Source organism: Peromyscus leucopus, chromosome 9, assembly GCF_004664715.2.
Source record: "Peromyscus leucopus breed LL Stock chromosome 9, UCI_PerLeu_2.1, whole genome shotgun sequence".
Taxonomy (NCBI): Eukaryota; Metazoa; Chordata; class Mammalia; order Rodentia; family Cricetidae; genus Peromyscus; species Peromyscus leucopus.
Window position 1 is genome coordinate 22,598,628 of NC_051070.1, and position 22,229 is coordinate 22,620,856.

Sequence of the window (22,229 nt, forward strand, 5' to 3'; positions counted from 1 at the left end):
ACTGGTGGATAAGGATGTGAGCTCTCAGCTACTGCTCCAGCACCATGCTTGCCTGACTGCAGACATGCTTCTCACCATGGACTCACCCTCTAAACTATAAGCCCCGATAAACTCTTCGTGTTGGGCATGGTGTCTCACCACAGCAACAGAAAAGTAATGAAGAGAGACTGCAGTCACACAATCTGCAATCAGTGAGAGCTTTTGTGTAACTAGACTCCCACAGTCTCATGATGACGCCCTATCCACTGCAGAGCTCATCAGCTAAGAAGGCTCACCCCCACCCTTCAAGTTTCCTTGCATGGTTTCCTTACTGTACTTGTTTCTTTGGGGGCATGTTTAGAATTGATTGAGCAGAGTCCATTTCTCATGGTTGGAACTTGCTTTTTAACAACGGTGCCTACAACTTGCTCAATCTTGAGCTGAAAAGAAAAAAAACTAAATCCGAACATGACAAAATTAACTTCTCGTGTTGAGTGAAGCTGAGCCAGGAAAAGTCAGTTAGTTACATCATAGGCTAAAAAGATTGCAAGCATTAAACATTAAAAGACATGCACTCTTTAATCTATTTGCTTGCCCAGAAAAAATACTTATTGAGTACATCTTAAATAATCAGCACGAGTCAGAGCTTGAAAATGAAATGAGTCCTTACTCCACATACTAAGGTTCTAGTGAGATTAACAGACAAACAAACACAAATAAAGTACAAAAACAAGTGATGGTGAGTGTCACGAACTTAGAACGAAGGAGAGATGAGGACATCACATTCAACAAGAGAGGGGGTATTCTCCAGAAGAAACAGACCCTAAAATAAAGACCTTCTTTGCGCATGTAAATAAGAGTAGGAAGTGACTATGGAGGAGGTTGTAAGAAATGAGACAGGAAGAGGAGAATAGATCATGTGGGCCCTCTAGCCTGTGGTTTCAAATCTGGGATTCAGAGGTAGACTGTAGCAAGCACGGTAGGTAGGATGCTTGCCCAGCATGAATGAAGCCTGATGCTTTTCATAGATTGACAAGTTTCTCCCCAAATTGACCAAATACTAGTCAAAAGGTAAAGACAGCAGACTTAACTCTCTTGTTTTTATGAGATAAAAGTTTAAGCTCTCATGAGAAAGAATTACAAAGCCAAAGTTTATTATGAGGTTGGTAACAACTGTATAATTTGAAGCATGATCAACTACTGACATAGGATACATAAATGTAGGCTACATATCAACACTTTCCTGAGATGTCTTATCAAAATTATGACTTATATTATACCTTAGCTCAAAGGAGAACTCAATGTGACCATAGAAAAGTATTCCCAGGACTAAAGAGATAACTTAGCCATTAAGACTATTTCCTGCTCTCCAGAGGACCCAAGTTCAGTTTCCAGCACCCACATTACGAAGGTCAAAAACACCTGTAACTACAGTCTAAAAGATCTGCCAACCTCTTCTGACCTCCTCGGGTACCACACATGCAGATGCACAAACCCACACACAGACACACATGCATACATCATGTTTAAATGTTCCTTATAAAGGCTTGTGAGACCCCATGAAGGACTATTGGCAGTTAGTGGTTGATAGGAAAGGAAACGTTGCTTTCTTCAGTGGTGTGGCCACTGCTAAATTGCCTGTGTGCCAGTAAATAATCTCCCATTGTGCTTGTTCAAGAACCCATAATTAAATTCAGTGGATCTCTCTGTCTTTCTGTCTCTGTCTCTGTCTCTGTCCACTCTCTCTCTCTCTTTCTCTCTCTCTCTCTCACACACACATACACACTCTCTCTCTCTCTCTCTCTCTCTCTCTCTCTCTCTCTCTCTCTCTCTCTCTCTCTCTCTCACACACACACACACACACACACACACACACACACACACACAAATGCATACACATAAAGACAAAAAAGATTCTCAACAGGTAGAGCTGCCTGCCACTAAGCCTGACAACCTGAGCTCAGTCCCTAGAACTCACCCTGTCAAAGAAGAGAACTGACTCCTGAAAGCTGTTGTCTGGCCTCCACATGAAGACCATGGCCCCTGCACACACACATATACACAATCAATCAATCAATGTTTGTTTGTTTTTATAGAAGACATTAAAATAGATGGGTACTTGCTGGGAAGGAGCACTTCAGCGGCAGGAAAAGGATGAAAGGGTAAGGAGGGGTACAAATGACCAAAAGTCATTACACCCATGTATGAAACTGTCGAGAATAATAAATAAATGATTTGTTCAATGCTCCTCTTTTGGGCTGGAGAGATGGTTCTGAGGTTAAAAGTGAGTACCACTCTTCCAAAGGACCCAGTTCATCCATATGGTCTGCTCACAGCTCCCTGAGACTCCAGACCTTGTACCCTCTTCTGGCCTCCACTATCATCCACATTCATGTGCACAGCTCACACACACACATTATTAAAAGTATGGTTTATTGATCATTAAATAGTTCACTTAAATATATTTGAATATGTCAAAGTAAAGGCAGAAATTACTTGAGTGTCTATGGGCAATTCTGTAAGATGTGATATTTGATGGTCACATGTTTTCTAGGCACTAACATCACCAGACAGAACACATGCTGGGAACGGGGTTTGCAATAAACAATAAATGAGCTAGCAGTGTCCACTGCCATGACGAGTTAGAGCCCACTCCTTCCACTCTTCACCGTCATAACTGGCCAGTGCCACTCTCCGGAGCCAAAGAGGACAAGTCAAGAAAGTCCAACTGCCTTCGCTCCAGTTCCAGCCACCACATATTAGTTCCAGGGCTTTCTTAAATGAGTATTTTACCTCTCACTCCTTTCCTTCCTTGTCTGAGAAAAACACGCTTGGGCAATAACAGTCCCTCAGTATAAGGAGAGGTGGGGCAGTGCACTTACCAGGTGTCTTACATGACACAGAAACTCAAAATTACTAGCTGGTTTAATATCGTTATTCATGCTTCTTGGCAAAACCATCACTAACCATTTAGGTCAGCTCATTCTGGTGTAATTCACACTCACGACCCCTTCCCATCCTAGAGGTTTTTATGCTCCTCTGTGTATATACACACATAAAATAGGTATAAAAGTCAAACACTTACTGATAATAAAGCATACATAAATTGATGCTAAAATACTTCTTTGATATACATAGAATCTATCATTTATTACAGAAAACTAATTTATACACTAAAGAAGTAGGTATACTTTTTTATATAAAGAATTAAATGTGAGCCGACTAGTTGATATTCCAGGATAGTTGATATTTTGATTTTAGGATTGTTAATGCATTGAATACTGTTTCACATAACTATGGAGCTCAAAAAAGCAGAAGCATGTATTGGGCTGACCCAGGAATTCTTAGAAATTATGTTCTAATCACAAGCCAAAGTTCATTTAATGATTTTTGTTATTGTTGTTTTATGAAACTCAAGTCAGTGATCCAAACTGCAATTATTGAAACCAAACATCCCATTACAATAAAATTCAAAGCTATATTAATTTGATACTTATCATGCTAAGAAATGATGGTAGGAAGCTATTAAAAATCTTTTCTTTTCTGTAACTGTTATGTTTCTGTCAGTTATAACTTCCTCTGTATAGTAAGAACACTTCAGTTCATAATACATACTAGTCTCTAATGTAAGTGGAGGGATTCTTGCCAGTATCCATTAGCACTGCATGTTATGATGGCCCTCACTGTGACCAACAAACTCATAAATTCTTACCATTAATCCTAGACAGAGCTTTTCTAAACTCTCTTCTGCATGCCCTTCTTCCCTATGAAGCTTGAAGATGGAGACAATGTCCTGGCACTATGTACCATCATCAAGAGACACCTAAGCCCTGGGCTGAACACACTGTGCTCCAGGGATGAGAAGCAGTCTTCTAGAGTGCTGTCTATGGTGTTGTATAATCTTTGAAAAGGCTGTTGGTCTGGGCTGCTGTGATTCATATCTAGGCTTCCTATTAGCCTCATCTCTTTAGCAAAGGAGCTGATTGGCTAAGTAATTCCGGTCCAGTGTTGTGCAGATATGACAGCTATTATCCTTATTAAGCTTTCAGGACATCAAACATGTTTTTAAAGAAACACACCCAATAATTACCTTTGGAAACTGAAGAGTAAGCACAGCTATGTATAATTTATCATTTCTTTGGGCTCTGACACACTCTTGATAGGTAACAGGCTTAAGATCTAAAAACAACAATTAAATAAGCCAGCCTTCTGACTGGACACACACATTCATTCATCAAACATTTGAGATCTGTCTGTCCAGAACTTGTAGGGCAAGACAACAACACTGACATCTCAAGTCTAAACATGCACTTGGTATCTATCCAGGGAAGAGGGAACACAAGGAGTATCAAAGCTCACAGAGTCAATCCACACCCTCCCTGTCACACACACACTGGAAAGAACAATGCCTGACTTGGCTTAGGAGCAGACTCAAGGACATCTGTGCTTGCCAGTTACTGAAGAAACACCACCAGCTGTGACTCAGGTTAGTCTTCGGTGACTTCACTGAAATAAGGCAACCCTCTTTATCTTAAATTCACCGTTCTCACTGGTGAAAACCCAAGGAGTCATCTATGACATAAACGGTCAAGACAATCAATGCTCTGAGAAAAAGTACAAGAGCCATCACTCATCACTCATTGGAGGGGAGGAGGCCAACACTGATTTCTAACCTTAGCCAAAATATCAGAATCCTTGCTCTGCGTAGCAAATTCACTTCAAGCTGTCACTCATCACCTTTGACCTAGAGGGTCCACTCTCCAGCTGACCCAAGGATATTGTTGCATTGAAGGTGTAAGTAGTCCTTTCCATTACTTTATGAACACATCCATTTCTAGATTTTAGTCACCAGTAGGAGAATCCATGACAAATGTACTGGATCCTCCCAGTTCCTCAGGAAACTCTCTAAGTCAGCTGTTTAGGCTTCCTGGAACCAGGCTATTCTGGTAGCACCAGTGCCCTGGTTCCTATTTGTGAGAATCTGTTCCTTCCCAAAGGATTTTAGGAAATCCCTGGCTTCTCACCACCCCTCCCTTTCCTAGGAGCCTTTTTTATTTGCCAAACAGGCACTCTTTGTTGAAGAAAGAGTGAAACATCATATAACAAAGGAGGGGGAGGGGAAATACAATTAGGGCATTTCTTGGCTATCCAAACACGTGAGAGATCTATGCAGCTAAAAGTCAGAATAACAACTTATTTACAGAAGAGGTGGAACCCCCCGGGCACTTCTGGATGGGAACTTTCTTGAGTGAGAAACAGTCTATCCCTTGACTGATATACTGCAGATTGAATACACAGAACTCCAACAGGTGTGCCCTCAAAAATCTCTGTGTTTCTCTGCATATAAGGCATTCTCTCAGTAAGACCTCACTGCTATTGGCCACTCCTTGAAGTAATGTTGTAGGCAAAGCTCATGTGCTTGAAAGCTGCCACGTCCCAGCCCAATAGACAAGTATGTTAGTGTCTCAAAAGCTGCCCTGTCTGACTCCATAGGCAAGCCTACTTGGGCTGTCCCTCGGTGCCATCACATACTACACGAGTCGCCTTTACAGCAGTGATCTGGAGGTGCTGCCAGTTCACCAAATGGTGATGCTGGAGTCCTCGCCGAATGATGGCAACAGATTCTGTACAACTCTCAGCTGGAAGAAGAAATGTGTTCTGATCCTCAGGGTGCTACATTTTAAGTCTGTTAGAGTAGTAGCCTTAAGATGACGCCTGTGCTGAGCAAACACTGTCAGATACTGTGCCGAATACTCAAGGGAGGAACGCGACTCCTTGTCTCTGATGGAGAGATAAGTTTGTACTGGACAGTAAGGAAATAGGTGATCTTTATGAAAGAAAGGAAGACATGGCAGAAGTGGAGGTCTAAGAGTCCAGGGTAGACTTCACATAAGGGTGATTTAGCCTAAGTATGAAAAAGCAAAGAATTCCGGATTAACGGGGTGGTCCATACCTGCCAACATGGAGGGAAGAAAACTGCACTGTATGCACAGAGAGAAACAAGCAATTCTTAGGGAGCAAAACACTCTTCAGTCAACATTTCCTGAAACTGCACAAATACTGTGGGCTTGATAGGAGAAAACTACACAGGCAGTTATGAAGAAAGAGACCAAAAACATAAGATAAATAAATAGGACAGTACCAGATTACAAAGGGCAATGAATGACATGTTAGGGATTATGGACTTCAAAGTTTTTCATTAAAGACATTTACAAAAACGAAAATAAATAATTTTCATATGACTTCTCAAAACATAAGGAACCGACAAGATCAGTTTATACTTGGAGAAAGTTTCTATACAATAGTTGGTATAAGAACCGCCTATATGACTTTCTATTCTTTTTAACGTGTGTGTGTGTGTGTGTGTGTATGCATGTGTGAATGTGTGTGTGCATGTGTAAGAGAGAAAGAGAGAGAGAGAGAGAGATGCCCGTTGTCACACAGATACCCACAGAGGCCAGAAGAGGGTGTCGGATCCCCTAGAGCTAGCTAGAGCTACAGGTGGTTGTAATCTGGGACCTAAACTCACGTTCTCTGCAAGGGCAATGACAAATGAAGAGCTGTGGCTAAGTGGTTTTTATAGTAGCCATATAGACCAAAAGAAGTGGAGACTGCTCCACCCCACCACGGGCAGAAAAGGAAATACCATAAGAAATGGAAGTGAGGTACAGTTAGAGCCCATTGGTTACACCTGTTACTGGTCTTATTTGAGCATGACTTGAACAGTAGGTTGCTTGTGACAGACTGGCACACTGCTATTTGTTACAAGTATAGGTTATACTGTTTGTATATCACATCAATTTCACTATACCAAGAAACTTTACAATTCACCTCAGCAATTGAAATTACATATATTGCCATGGGAGGTGGCAATATACACCTTTAATCCCAGCACTCAGGAGGCAGGAGCAGGCAGATCTCTAAGTTCAAGGCCAGTCTGGTCTACAGAGTGAGTTCCAGAACACAGAGAAACCTTGTCTCAAAATGAAAAAAGAAAAGGAAAAGAAGGAAGGAAGGAAAGAAGGAAGGAAGGAAGGAAGGAAGGAAGGAAGGAAGGAAGGAAGGAAGGAAGGAAGGAAGGAAAGAAATTATATGTATTACCAAATATGCTTCTCCAAATCTAGAAAGAGTTTCAAAGGAATAATTGTCACACTATCTGCATTTGAAAAGCAATAGTACACATTCGTGAGACTTTCACTTGGCCTATAGACAGCACTGGTGTGTGGTGAGCATGCAGTTTCTTACAGACCTGAGGTGGACAATGGTTAGAAAGGACACAGTTTAGAGAGAAAGAGAGGTAGAATTTTGCTTATACCAATGGTGGACCCAGAAAGTACAATTTTTTTAAGCCAAGGAAGTCTTTAAGCTCTTAAAATTCTTTAGCAAGAGACAAACAGAACAACGGGAGTAGAGTGACAGGATGTCTTTGAGGGGTAAACCGTGGGACAGGTGGCGGAGCAGACCAGTGGGAAGTGAACCACGATCCAGGACTCTTGTTCTGGTGCCAGACTTGGCAAAGGGTGCTCAAGCTGGCACCCTTTGGTCGTTTTACAGGATGACAGTGATACTGAGGGACTCCAACCCAGAGATAAGAAGAAGGGCAGGCGAGCAGGAGGGGAGTGACTCAGGTGAAGCTGTCCTGTGCCAGCCACAGACACAGCAGTGTTTCCTCCTTACACCTCGATAGATAGCGACGAGAACTCTCAGACTGGAAACCAGTGATCAAGCAAGGCAGTGAACAGCACTCCTGGGTTTTAACCTCATCAGGGTTCTAGCTGCTTAAGTTAAGGGTTTGTCCCTAAGCAGACAGAGGCAACTATTAGGTATAGGAAATTAAAAGGTACAGCAGAAGCAAACTAAAATTAGCGAGTCTGGGCTGTGTTTTCCACCACTTCATCACCCACTCTATGACCTTGCTAGGAGAGCACTGACTGCAAACCATTGCCTAACTCAGTTTTTAACCAATGTTTAATCATAAACTAGCCCTGCTACATTATTAATATTCCAAACAACATTTCCACTTAGATAATCCATCTGATATCATTCTGTCGAATTATCTTAAAGGGCACCAGTCCTACATTTGTTTTTGCTGCAAAATTAATCCCCGAGTGGACAGACCTGTTTGTTTAAGTATACTCACTTTTTTTTTAAGAATCTAAATATAATTTAAAATGAAGCAAAAGAGAAATCAATAACATCACAATAGCCCTCACATCTCACTTGCTCCATAACTGGTCCCAAAATGAATTTTAATCATTTCAATCTTGGTTGTAAGAATAACACAGTATGTATTTGTACTCCCAGATAGAAAATGGAAACAGAAAGTCCATGCTGACATGGAGTCCAGTCGTCATTTAAAGTTTCACAAGGTGATTGGACTCTCTTGGCCCTGAGACAGTCAAAACTGCAGCTGACAGGGTGGGTAGCTCAGTGGAAAGGTGAGGCAGCTAGGCTCACTCCCCAGCACCAGCATGGCAGAAAGTACAGGTACATATAAAACTTTAGGGGAAGATAAAGACGGCAGGCTAGACTCTATACAATATTACACGTTATAGCACATGCACATACATGCATACATGACATGTATGAATCAGAAGTTTATGCAGAGAAAACCAACAGAAAGAACAAAACAGAGCAAGAATATTAACAAATGGGAACTTTATGCCAGTATCCCACTCATGTTCCAAAATGATTTAGAAATACTTTATCTTCAGACTAAGGTTTCTTGAAAGCAACAGGTTATAGCAATGAGAGTCAGACCTTGTGTGTCTTTGGGCAAAAGACTATTTTAAACACGTGCTTTAATTGTAAAGAAAACACTAACAAGAGAACCAACCAGCATCACTTCAAATTCCCAGCACACTCCTAAAAAATAGACATTTTAAGTAGTGTTGGGGTGGTGATGGTGCACACCTTTGATCCTAGCACTTGGGAGGCAGAGGAAGGGATCTCTGTGAGTTTGAGGCCAGCCTAGTCTACAAAGCAAATTCCAAGACAACCAGGGCTACACAGAGAAACCCTGTCTCAGAAAACAAACAAGAAAAAGAAAAATTTTAACGTAGGAATATGAGGACAAGCATAATGGTGCATGCCTTTAGTCCCAGCACTTTGGAGCCAGAATAGATGACCTACATGAGTTCAAAGCCAGCCCCTGGTCTACATAGAGAGTTCCAGGCCATCTACGGCTACATCATGAAACCTGGTCTCATATACATATATAAAATATTTAAATATTCTCAACAAACATTTAACAGTAGCTCAACTGGTGTGCAAGGAAAAAGCATTCAATTTTAATTTCTCTAAAAAAGGATCTGACAGTAGCTTTAGGAACATTGCACTCTTCAAGAATAAGGAATGTACCAAGCTGCCAAATTCCTGCTGCTAAGCCTTTCCATAGACTGGGATGGAGGGGAAGATGAGTGAGCACACACAATGATTACCTATTGTACAATAACACTTGCCAGGAGTTCACGGTATGCAAATTTTCCACAGAACTCTTACACAATTGTAAGCATGCCAGGACAACCAAGTAATACTGACTTTCCTAAGATCTAGAAACTAACCATCAGTGTGAAATGATCCACAGTTCTAGAAACAAGTATAAGGCATGCAAAGACAGACACCACCTGGGAGTTGTGAATGACCCAAAAGTGCCGATGTGCCACCCAGGAGCCATGTATGAGTTAGAACACCCCAGCATCCCTCCCATCCCCCTCCCTCCATCCTCTACACTCAAATGAAAAAAGAGAATGGTGAGTTTACCCTGCTTTCTGAAATTATGCAGAGCAAACACCACTAATGGAAAGTTACAGGTGAAGCCTTGACTTCTCCAGGTTTGTGAATGAGCAAAGTTATTTCTCTTAACTACATTGCTGGGATTTTTCCACTCTCATTTCAATTCTGAATGGTGTTTATAACTTCTCTCAGCCTCCCATGCCCCCCTTCACATCTTTCCAAGTCACCTTGAGACAGCTCAAAGTTTCAGCCCATAAAGGCACCAAAAGCTAATTTCTGAGACATCCTTGCCATCTAGAAAGCAATGTTACTCACATCTCATGTCCTTTTGCTGAAAAGTAGAAATGTAACATTTAACATTTATTATTTTTACTTTTTCCTGATAAATACATGCTGTTTTTATTGCCTCTCTCTCTCTCTCTCTCTCTCTCTCTCTCTCTCTCTCTCTGTGTGTGTGTGTGTGTGTGCGCGCGCGCGCGCGCATACACACACACAACTGAAAGTCAATATCAGGGGTTTTTTTTTCCCTCGATCTCTTCTTGGCCTTTTTTTTTTTTTTAATATACAGTATCTCCCACTGAAGCTAGAGCTCACCACTTTGACTAGGCTGGCTGGCCACTTGGCCAGCAAGTTGCATGGATCTTTCTGTCCACAGTCTTGTCTGTCCTGGGGTTGCAGTGGCTTTTTCCATGGGAGAAACTCGGATTCTCAAGCTAGTGAGACCTAGTGAGCCATATCCCCAGCCCTACATGGGTTTCTTTAAAGAAAATAAAATTACATATATGTACTATTTCTCTGACATTCTTGGTAGTACTGCTTTTCTCAGAAAATCTTTAAGCAGAATTTGAATTCTTAAATATATTGAGGGGCTGGGGTGTGATTAAGGAGTAGAGCTCTTGTCAAGGATTAATTAAATTAAATTCTGAATTAAATTCCTAGCTATTGGATACACCAGCATGTGACACCAATAACTCCAAAATTATTTCAATGCTGTTGTAGGAAACAATTTCATAACAAGTTATTGTGGTGCCCACGTTTGGAAGGACTCTTTTGACCTATCCTAGAAGACATCTCAGAGTGGAGGGTTGTAACTCAGCGCTAGAGTACAGATAAGGAGTTCAATCACTAACACAGGAATGCACACCACCACCAACCCCCAACTTGTCAAGCCCAGAATAGCCTTGTCCGAAGGCAACATGTAGGGACTATCTCTCCACAGGAATAAAAGGAACAGAAGACCTTGTCTGTGAGGCACGGCTGGAATTACAAGCCATCTGTAAATGAGCCTAGAGTATTTTAATTTTCCCACTCCAGAGAGGATGAAGGGTAGAGGAAAGGGTGGCATCTCCCACCTCCCTAAACTCACACAGACTACACTGGCTATCCAGGTGTCTGTCAGGCATCAGCATCCCAAAGAAATGCACTCCAGGACCCCAGCCTAGCTCTGTGTCCAGCTTTCTGGGAAGTGCCCTCACAGAGACATCTGAGGAAGCTGGACCTGGACTGATCCTCTGGGATGCGCGGTACCAAACCCTAGTGGGCAGGCGCTAGGAGATCTGCAAGAAAGTCCAAGAAAGGCTGGGCATCAGGGGATTGGAAAGGGAAAATTTGCACGGTCCCCCAAACTGCCTCCTCTTTACTAGGCTAGGTCACCGGACATAAACTCAGATGGCCTGGGAGCCCGGTCTACTAAAACCCCAGCCCAGCCGGGAGAGCGCTAATTCGTCTGCAAAGAGCTGTAAAAGACACTCACCTCCACCCATCTCTGAGCCTCTGCGAATGCAACGGAGCAATCGGCCTCGGCGTCCTCCATCCCTTCCATGACTAGGGCAAGAGAGGGAGAAACTGCGACGTGCAGTTTTAAGTTCAGGAACCTAGCAGAACTTGCAGGAGTTGCTTACTCGAAACTCCTGAAATGGGCTCAGATCCAGCGGGACTGGAGCAGAGGAGGGAGGTGAAGAAGCCGACTGGAATCGGTGCGCAGCGGGAGCCGGGACTCCTGGGAACTTCAAAAGTCGCAAGCTCTGTCGCCGCCCTCAGCCATGGCCCCGCCCCAGCCCACCCCCTACGGGCCGGTACCAGCTTCCGTCCGTGCTCCTCGCCGGGGTCCTTGCTGCCAGCTCTCTGGTCAGACTATCTGGGCGGGGAGATGCCACAGTCGGTGGGGCGGGAAGAGATGCGCCCCAGCCCGCATCCTTCCCGCCTCCGCCAGCCTTCCCTGTCCCAGGCCCTCGGGAGGCGGTGCCCCTACAGCCTGCGGCCTGACATACCAGGAATAGCTGCACACAATTGCACCTTTCCGGGCCAAGAAACTTCCCCCGCGGGGACGTGGGGACGCCTGGCCTCGCTGCCACTGTCCTCTGGCTCCACGGAGCCCGCTGACCGGTCCCAGATGCTTCGCAGTGCCCGCGACCTCCCGGGCTTCCGGCCGCAGGTGAGGGTAACGGCTTGGGCACTTGCGGCCGGTCCCCTAGCCTGGGTGGAGCGGATGACAGGTGGGTCCGGAGGAAGAGACCTGCCGCTTCATTTTCCCCTCCCGCCACAAGAGGTTCAGTGAACCGAAAGAACTTGGCTTTTCACCCGCCCCGACACCACCCCTGCCCCGCTTGGCTCAGTTCTGGACCTTGGACCGCCTTTACCCGGAGTTTAGTCCAAACTCTGACCCTCCCTGGAGTGTCACGGTGACAGCTTATTCAGTTTGAGCAGAGGGCCTGAGTAGGTGCGCTAGGCCGGACCCGCGAGATGCACAGGTGGTCCAAAGCCTGTGGGCCCTGGGGCTTCCCTTCCGGCTCCAGGAGCCCCAACCAGGCCACCTAGGACTTCACCCTGGGGGAAAGATGAGATTGGCCCTTCTTTTCTTGAAGAGAAGCAACCTTTCATTCTTATTTTCCCAAGGGGCTGTTGATTTTAGGGCAATTTAAAAAAGCTAAACATATGGCAGAGAAACTAGTCTAAGGAAACAGCCTAGCTTCTGTGCCTAATGATGGTTAGCACCTGGCCTTATCTCGCTTCATTTTCTCTGCTACAGAGAGTCTTAAAATCAGATACATTTCACCCCTAAATATTCCACTATACATCTCGAATTTAAAGAACATTCCCCTGCATTGTCAAAATATCACTTCACATATAACTAAATAAAGCCAATAAAACTGCTGTTTCATAACCAGCCCAGGCTCAGGTTTCCCTATCTAATCCCAAAACATCTTCTGCAGCTGACTTACCTAGACCAAGAGGCAATCAGGGAAACTGCATTCCATTTGATTGCAGAATTTTTACCCTAGAAGGGCCTCCTTCTTCCCCCTTCTTCCTTTTTTGGAATGGCATTGTATGTTGAAAAAACCAGGCTGCCTTCTGGATTTGTCTTATGGCTTTTTTGTGGTGTCCTCAACATATTTCTTTCTCAGTATTTCCTGCCTCCTGGAAGTTAGATCTAAAGGCTGGATGGGAACCCATTTGCTCTTATGAATGAAGACCATCTGGATTGGGGTGACTGACGGTTTCTGTTTATTCCGCAGGTTTATTTTGGTTCAATCCTTTTTTTTTTTTTTTTTTTTTTTTTTTTTATTGGCACCCGCTGTAATCAGTGGGTCTGTTCAGAAGAGCTGGCTGACAAGCTTCAGGGATACAATTGTTCCTGCTGTGGTGGGAGACCACTGACTAGACCATCTCTGTGTGCCGCCTACACTCTTATTAGGCCAAACCCAAGAAGAGGATGGAATGATTCAAGAAAACAGGAAGATATTTCTCTGCTTCTCTCTATCCCAGAAGTGCTCTGTATTTAGTAAACATGAAGCAAATACTTCGTGTGATGCTTAATGGGATGCTATCTGGGATTGTTGTTTTGAGACAAGCCCTCACTAGGTAGCCTAGAACGGTCTCAAATTCATGGCAATCCTCCTGCCTTGGCCACTTCAGTGCTGAAATTACAGGTGTGTGCTACCACACTGAGAAAAACACTAACTCTAATACTTAAACACTTAGCGACACCAGAGCATCTATATTAGCAGTGCAGTGGACAGAGGGCTCTTACAGTTACTATATAAGCACATCCTATCAGAAGCCTCTGCCATGGTGTTGGTTTGAATGAGCAATGCACGCCATAGAGTCAGGTATTTGAACACTCGGTCCCCAGCTGTCTGGGGCAATTGCAGAACCTTTAGGAGGCACAGCCTTGCTGGAGAAGTGTCCCTAGGAGCTGGCTCTGAGTGTTTACAGCTTCACCTCACTCCCACTCACTCACAAGCTGTTCTGGGTGTGGTTGGAGATGTGCTCTCTCAGCTACCTGCTCCAGATACCCACTGCCATTCCTCCCCAGCCATTATGGACTCCAATGCCCTGGAACTGTAAGGCAAAATAAACTTCCATCATTGTTTTAGTCATGGTGTTTTCTCACGGCAAAAAGAAGAAAAATTGGCTAACACATGCTGTGTAGCCTGACACTGTTCCTCAGAGACAGCTGCCGAGGATGTGACATGACAAGCCTGGGAACCTGAGCAACATATGTTACCAGTTACCAAAGCTTTGGTTTCCCCATCCAAAAAGTGCAGGACAGTAACGTCTCGAAAGAACTGTTTTATAATAATTAAATATGATGGTGAATGTAAAAGCTCAAGAGTATACTTACCATGGAGAAGACACTCTGTGAATTATGGTTGCTTCCCTTTGGGTGCTCTCCCTCCGTGTGTGTGTGTGTGTGTGTGTGTGTGTGTGTGTGTGTGTGTGTGTGTGTCTTTCACATATAGAATTATCCTACTGAAAGGAGATGGCCACTTATTTCTTCAAATGTGCATATGGCAGGGCTGTAAAATGTTGGAAACTCCGATTAAAGTCAACTCAGCCACCAGCCATGGCTCAGCCTCCAGCCATGGCTCAGCCTCCAGCCATGGCTCAGCCTCCAGCCATGGCTCAGCCACCAGCCATGACTCAGCCACCAGCCATGGCTCAGCCTCCAGCCATGGCTCAGCCTCCTTAAGGTTGCAGGTTCACAACTCAGAACACATAAGCATAATTCTTTGCTTCATTTTTTCAGATATTAAGCTATATTGTCTTTATGGAAGATGCATACAGATTTATAGAGAAAGATACTAACCTTAGGAGTTTAAGATGAAATTCACAACAATTAAATATCTGCAGCCAGTGTGGTGGCTCAGCAGATAAAGATGCTTGTCTCCAAGCCTGACTGCCTGAGTTCGATCCTGGAGGCCACATGGTACAAGGAGAAAACAGATTCCCATAAGTGGTCCTCTGACCTTCACACCTGTGCTGTCCAACAAGTACACTCGTATACACACATACACAAATAGACGTAATAAAAAATTTAAGCATGCTGCATGCATATAGCACACATACATAAACTTAGGCACACACACATATACACACAAAATAAATGTTTCAATATTTTTTTTAACATTAGGCATCAAAAACATTTATTGTCTAAGAGAAGTTAGGATACTTTTCAATATTTAGAAAACATAGACAAGGTCATGTATCCCATGCCTGTAGTCCTGGCACTCAGGAGGCTGTTGTAGGGGGCTAGGCAGGTCACAGCCAACCTGGGCTACAGAGTAAGTTCCTGTCTTGGGAAAAGAAAAATTAAATAAGAAAACAAGCAATAAAGGTATCATGTTTTCTATGCATTGGCAATGAAACAGTGTTCATTTCATTGGTGGGGAAGGGGCCATTGTTGTGGGATATTTGTACACTGTGTGAAGACATATTGTTGTGATTGGTTTAAAAAAAGAGTTGAATGGCCAGTAGCTGGGCAGGAGGTATAGGCAGGACTTCCGGGCAGAGAGAGAGGAGGTAAGAGATGAATTTAGACTCTTGAAGGATGCCATGGAGATGCAGAAGAGTTGTACACACAGAATGAGAGAGAGGTAAGAGCTATGTGGTAGAACATAGATTAATATATATGTATGTATATACATATATATATGTATATACATATATATATATAGGTTAATTAAAGTTATAAGAGCTAGTGGGACAAGCCTAAGCTAAGGCCAAGCTTTCATAATTAATGTCTTCATATTGTTATTCGGGGGCTGGTGGCCAAAAGAAAAATCCAACTACAGGCCACAATCTTTCTGGAAACTCATTTGACGATAAATATCAAATGTTGCTAAAATGCTCGTGGTCTATTCCAGCAATTCTATTCCTGGGAATTTCTCCTAAAGATAGGAGCAAAGATAGAAATAGAGACTGAACGAACATCTGCAGCGGATGCAGACACCCCACCCAAGCCTTCCTTTTTAGGAACACGGTCAGCCAAGCACTAGAGTGAGGTCAGCAGACACTCACAGCTGTCACACCTCCCAGGTTGGCCTCCGCGGCAGAAGGCAGCCTCATCTAAGGCCAAACCCTCTTACAGAATCTGCCTTCAATCATGACTTGAGATGGAAAGCCTCAGCTGTTCAAGTTTCTATCTCGTGAGAGGCGAGGCTAGCTGGCGTTCTCTGGCGGATGCTGGTGTTGGTTGACACGTCTATTTAGCTTCCCCTCTCCGCCCGTTCCACACACCCTCACTCTTCCCTTCACAGGTCTGATCCCTATTCCTGTCTTGCACCATAAAAACCACCAGTTGCTCTGCCCTCTGGATGACTCAAGCTTCTGAGAGCCTCAGTGTGATTGGTGACAAAATCAGAATCCCAAAGAAACCAAAGGCTCTCACAACAGAGAAGATAGAATGAGTAGAAGTTCCTCCCTGGAGTGAGATACCCAGCCATCATTAAAAAATGTAAAAGAATAGTCAACGATGCAGAAAGGGACTTAAAATAGACTGCAAAAAAGTCAGATATGGTGGCATGCCCCGGAGATTCACCTACTTGACGGAGTAGAGCAGGAGGATTACCGAAGCCCCGAAATTCCAGGCCAGTCTGGACAAAGTAGTAAGACCCTATTACAAATACATAAATTGATTAAATATATTTCCAAGTGGAAAAAAGTATTGTATACAGCACCTTAAATCAGAGATACATTTTTTTGAGACAGGATCTCATATACCCCAGGCTAATCTTAAACTTGCTGTGTAGCCAAGGCTGGACTTGAACTCCTGATTTTGTCTTGGTTTCTCAAGTTGCGGGGTTACAATCATCATGTACCATAATGCCCAGCTAACTCAGCTAATATTTTTAAAATTTATGAATTTGCCCTATAGTACAAATTGAGAAATTTTAACAATGGCTATTACTAAATGGGAAAAAAATGTTAACATCCTTTTTTGGTTTGGGTTTTGGTTTGGGTTTGTTTTTGAGACAGTGTTTCTCTGTGTAGCCCTGGCTATCCTAGAACTCACTTTGTACCTGCTTTTGCTGGCTGAGCTCTGGGATTAAAGCTACCATGTGCCACCATGCCTAGAATTTAAACATCTTTCTTTTCAAAATGTTTCATTTTGTTTTGTTGCAAAAGATGTATATTTCTTTTTAAAGTTAATTTTATTTATCTATTTTTTTTTAGCGTGTGGAGGGGTTCTAGATGGGGTTTCTCTGTGTAGCCCTAGCTGTCCTGGAACTTACTTTGTAGACCAGGATGGCCTCAAACTCAGAGATCTGACTGCTTCTGCCTCTGCCTCCCAAGTTCTAGGATTAAAGGCATGTACCACCATACCAAGCTTTTTTTCCCCCCCCCCCCCCCGTATTTCTTTTATAAATGAAAAACTTGCATGACACAAAGGTATGTCCAGACTTGACTTGCATCTCATGCCACAAGCTTTACTTTCCTCCTTCCTTCCCTATGATGGTAAATGGTATCGTGCTTACAATTTGGGGATCACGCTGAACTTCATCTCTTACCTCCAAGTCTATCCCATTCCAAGCTCCATTCATTCTCTTTTCCTTACTTTTCCAATGGACCTCGTTCTTTTCACCATTGCTACTTCTTCAGTGCAGGTCCTCCACATTCTGCTAGATTTCAGAAATAGCATAACTTTGCTACAATGTAGGTTTTATACGGTTCCAATCTTGCCTACCATCACCATTGATTAAATCTTCAAAAAAAATTTTTTTCTCTTTAAACTGTACTTTCTGTGTTTCTTTTTGCCCCACTTTCTCTTGTTCATTGTAGACCTGTGTAAGAGTGATTACTAATAATCACACAACAGTCAATATTAGGCTGTCTTGAAATCACCTTGGCCAAAGAAATTAGTCCATTACATTTTAATTTAGCCTTGGACACATTCTTAGGATGAGGGCAAAAAGCAGACACATTTTTTGCAAATATCACATGGTTAGCCACTAGCCTAGTTGGGCTGTTAAAACCTTTGCTTCCCACTAAAACCTCTTGAGCTGGACCTCCACAGTCTACATAGCTCTCAGCACTGTCCTCTAGGCTCTTACTAGGATGGTCCATCAAGCCCTGTTTCTAGCATTCAACTGCTTTTCTAGTCTAACATTCCAAGTCTTCCACTTAAAAACAAAAAACCCACTCCTGGTCAACGTCTGTCACAGAAATACCCACTCCTGATTCCAACTTCTATATTAGTTACTTTTCTATTGGTGCAATAAAGCACCATGACCAGTACAGTACAACTTATACAAGAAAGCATTTAATTGGGCTTACAGTTTCAGAGGGCTAAGTCCACGAAGGCAGAACAAAGGTATGGCAGGAGGAACAGCTGAGAGCTCACATGTCAAATGGTAAGCAGAAGGCAGAGAGCGTAATAGGAATAGCTCCAGTCCTTTGAAATCTCAAACTGGTCCTGAGTGACACACCTATTTCAACAAGGCCACACCTCCTAACCCTTCCCATTCAGTTCCACCAACTGGAGACCAAGTATTCAAACATATGAGCCCATGGGGAACGTTGTCATTCAAACCAGCACACTATGCTTCTCCCTTTTCTTGAAATGTGCCTCCTTACCTGCCCACTTTTTCCGGCATGTTCTTTCTTTATTCCCTTGCAGAAACCTTCAAAACATCTTGACAAATCCTGGCTAAGTTGGATCTATCTTCATTATACTAGCACAACTCCTTTCCAAAAACTTCATGTTGTTGATTTCCTCATTAAACCAGGCATCTGGATCAGTTCCCTACTTATAACTCAATATATAGAATAAAGTGTTGCTAGTGTAAGAATAAAAAACATCACTGATTATCCAGGTGCATACCTGTGATCCTAGCATTTAGGAGGTAGAGGCAAGAAGGTCAGAATTTCAAACTTATCCTTGGGTATGTAGTAAATTCAAGATGAGCCTGGGCTACCATAGACCCTGCTTTAAAAAAAAAAAGGAAGGAAAGAAATAAAACTACTGATTATTATTATTGCAACCAATACAAGAACTACTTTACTGCAGAAGTTCTCAGTAGAAGTACTAACAATTTGAACTGGATAATTCTTTCTTAGGTGTGACAGTCTCATGTGCTGTAGGTTATTTAGTAGTCTCCCTTTCCTATACCTAATTGATCCCAGTACTCTCCCTGTAGATGCACCAATCGAAAGTCTTCAGACATTTGTTGCTTAATTTCCTTCAGGGAAAATCACCCATATTAAAGGACTGTTATTTTGGGTCCTCAGAGGCAGATTGGCTTTGTTAGGAAATGCTCTGATACATCAAAAGTGAATCTTAGATCCATGTTTCTTGCAGCAAATGAATTGAGTATGGTTGAAAGGACTTCAAGTGAATTGGATAGAAAAACTTGTGAAGGAAACTGAATGGTGTGTGGGGCAAAGGAAAGAGGGATCTGGTACTGGGCAGAGTTGAAAGAGGCAGATACAGTGGGAATTATTCTAATAAAATCATTCAAAATTTCACCGAACTTGCTCATTGCTCATGAAAGTCTCTGTCTTTGTGGATTCACAGGTAACTAACATCTGGATTACATGAACTCTTCTTGTGCTTTCTAGCAGCATAATTAACAAGAAGAATCATTTCTAGAAGGTAGATAAAGATTATAATATACATAACAATAATTATAATTATCCCATCTCTAATTATTCCATGTCAACCCATAAAAATGCATCCTTCAGGGTTAGTGATGAGGGGATTGTGATGTTGACAGTACTCACATAATGGGATTCAGACAGGAAGGCTCAATTCTGTATTTGCACATGAAAACTAGAGATGGTGGAGAAAGAAGCCAGAATGTTATAGATGATGATTACAAAATGAACATAATGGCGGAAGTGCTGGTGTGCCAGGAGACACGTGAAGAACTTCACAAGAGACATTCCATGCATCATCACTCACCAACAGACAAAGAGGAGTTCTCCGGACAGCCGGAGGAGGAGTGCTTTGCCCAGAGGACTAGGGCGGGGTTCTGCAATTTATCTTCTGATTCTGTTGAATGGTTAACCAGACGAGAAGGGAGAGACAAGATGAGAAGCTCTTGTTTCTTATCGAGCTCCCTCCTGGATGTGCAGACATGTCATTAAGAGATCAACTGAGATGGTAACTTTCAAAACAGGGGGCCAAACCAGTAATTTAGAAAGCACTCGGTTCTTTTCTGCCAACAGTAAAGATCTTAAGATGTTTCTGAGTCTCTCTCTCTTTTTTTTTCTTTTTTAATATAAAGAACAGTTTTCCACCATCAAACTCAAATTATTAACATAAATTTAAGGCCTTTTTTTTTTCTCTATCAGGGTCTCTTGTTACAGCCAGAATTAGACATCCGTATTATAATTCTTTACGTGAGAGCGGTGAGATCAAAAGGACTTACCCTAGAATTAGCTTTAAAATAAACTATTGGGACTCCTGGGAAAGAAGGAATGAGCATGTGTTTACCAAACTCTTCCTGAAGCTCAGTGAAATGAACAAAATAAAGTCTGCATTTCCCTAGAAAGATATTTTTAGTAAGGATAATCAAAGCTGAAAATACCCAGTCTCACTTTCCCTACAACATATTTTTTTCTTTGTGTCTTTCTGTTTGAGCAGAGAATTTCTACGTATTCTCCCCCAACTGCATTCAATGGGAGAAATAACCTCCCATTGCCTCAGTTTGTTTTTCCAAAAAGATTAGGAAAAGATTAAGCATTATATAGCTGACAAACATTTGGGTAGACACCTGTAATTTCAATTGTTCAGGAGACTGAGGCAGGAGGATTACAGGCTTGAGGACAGCCTGGGCTATGTGGTAAAACCCTGGCTCAAAAGATCAAAACTAACAAAAAAATGAAAGAGATATAATGAAAACATTAAATTACAGAACTGACTGGTCCTCAAAACAAGGGGCTCAGATTGTACCCCTGTGTTTACCACCCGATCACAGTGATATCAAGTAAGCCATCACCTCTGCACAGTGAGAAGGACCTTTGCACACATCTTGAGCGGGACTTCCTGGCTCTTGGTTTGGTGTTCCATTGTGGCCTGGAGACTTGTCTCTAGGGAAACAGATCTGGTCCTCCCTCTCCAAAGGTAGAACAAGCTTGCCTTATAGCTCAACTATGGACCTCCTTGGTTCCTATTGACAAAAAATACCAGTCAGACCAAACTAGTCAGTCCATTGTAACTGAAGTTTAAAAGAAAAAATCCCTGAAACTTGGGCTTTCTGTGAATAAAGAAGACATCTATCTACTGCTTTATTTCTGTTAGTGAAACAATTAACTGGGGAGGAATCCCTGTCTAAGACTTTGATATGGATCACAGTCTCAAGTGCGTGTGTGAACACACACACACACACACACACACACACACACACACGTATACATGATCTTATGCTAGAGCTTTACAACATGAGTTGTTCTGAGCATGTTCTATACAATCAGAAGAATGCAAGAGGCAAAGCTTGAAACTATGTCGCTTTTATCACGAACAGGAAAAATTCTTTGCTAGATATGTTTGTTTTAGAGAAATGTTTCCTCTAACATGGAATGACAATCCTTAGCAATAATCATGGGAGATCTTGTGTGGTGTGTTTTATTGAAAAAGGATACTCAAAAAAAAAAAAGACAAAAGAAGTCAGGAAGGATAGAAAAGGTCCTATTTACTTCCCACTGGTCCAGAAACTTCAACATAGATTGCACTTGGAATGTCAACAACCATTTCATTCTACAGCTGTGGATACTCACCACCATCTCCACCACTTCCACCAAGCTCAAACTCTGAAGTCTGTACCCCTATATGGAGTCTTCTAAGTGCATCTAATGAGTCCCAGAGCAAAAACAACTCCTGTAGGTAGTAAGTAGAATATTTTCCAATTAAAGAACTAGGTCCTCTGAAACATTTATACAATTTTTCATGTGAAAAAACAAAGTAAAATCCAACAAGGTAAATCTCAGGGTAGAAGGTGGGACTGGGAAGCCACATAACTGCACCATCTAGCTTTTTGGCTTTATATTTTGACAATGGTTATGTTCAACATATCGGACTGATATAGGAGAAGGCACTGATATATTCTAATTCCTTCTCGGTTGTGGAAACTTTTTGTAAGGAATCTATATTAGCTCTTTGGTAGTGGTACATTGAGGAGTGACTAATGCCCAGCATGAGACCAAGTCCCACTAGGAAGAATCACTGCCTCTCACAGACGGGGAGACGTAAGCCCAAACTGTGAAGAATGGAGACACATGCTCTTGAGAATGCT

The 22,229-nt window shown here is 42.6% G+C and overlaps 1 protein-coding gene across 14 annotated transcripts in view; it reads right to left on the bottom strand.

The window, feature by feature from the left end:
- Positions 1–11,741, bottom strand: part of Lmo7 (LIM domain 7) — a 219,631-nt gene extending 207,890 nt beyond the window's left edge. For 6 of the 14 annotated variants that reach the window (XM_028864790.2, XM_037208348.1, XM_037208346.1 and 3 more), the window contains exon 1: positions 11,468–11,740. In XM_028864790.2, coding sequence (XP_028720623.1) covers positions 11,468–11,536 — 69 coding nt within the window. In that variant the 5' untranslated portion in view covers positions 11,537–11,740. Of the gene's footprint in view, positions 1–11,467 lie in introns of all 14 variants that reach the window. The other 8 variants (XM_028864783.2, XM_037208347.1, XM_037208349.1 and 5 more) reach the window with 5 other exon arrangements.
- Positions 11,742–22,229: the final 10,488 nt, after the last annotated feature.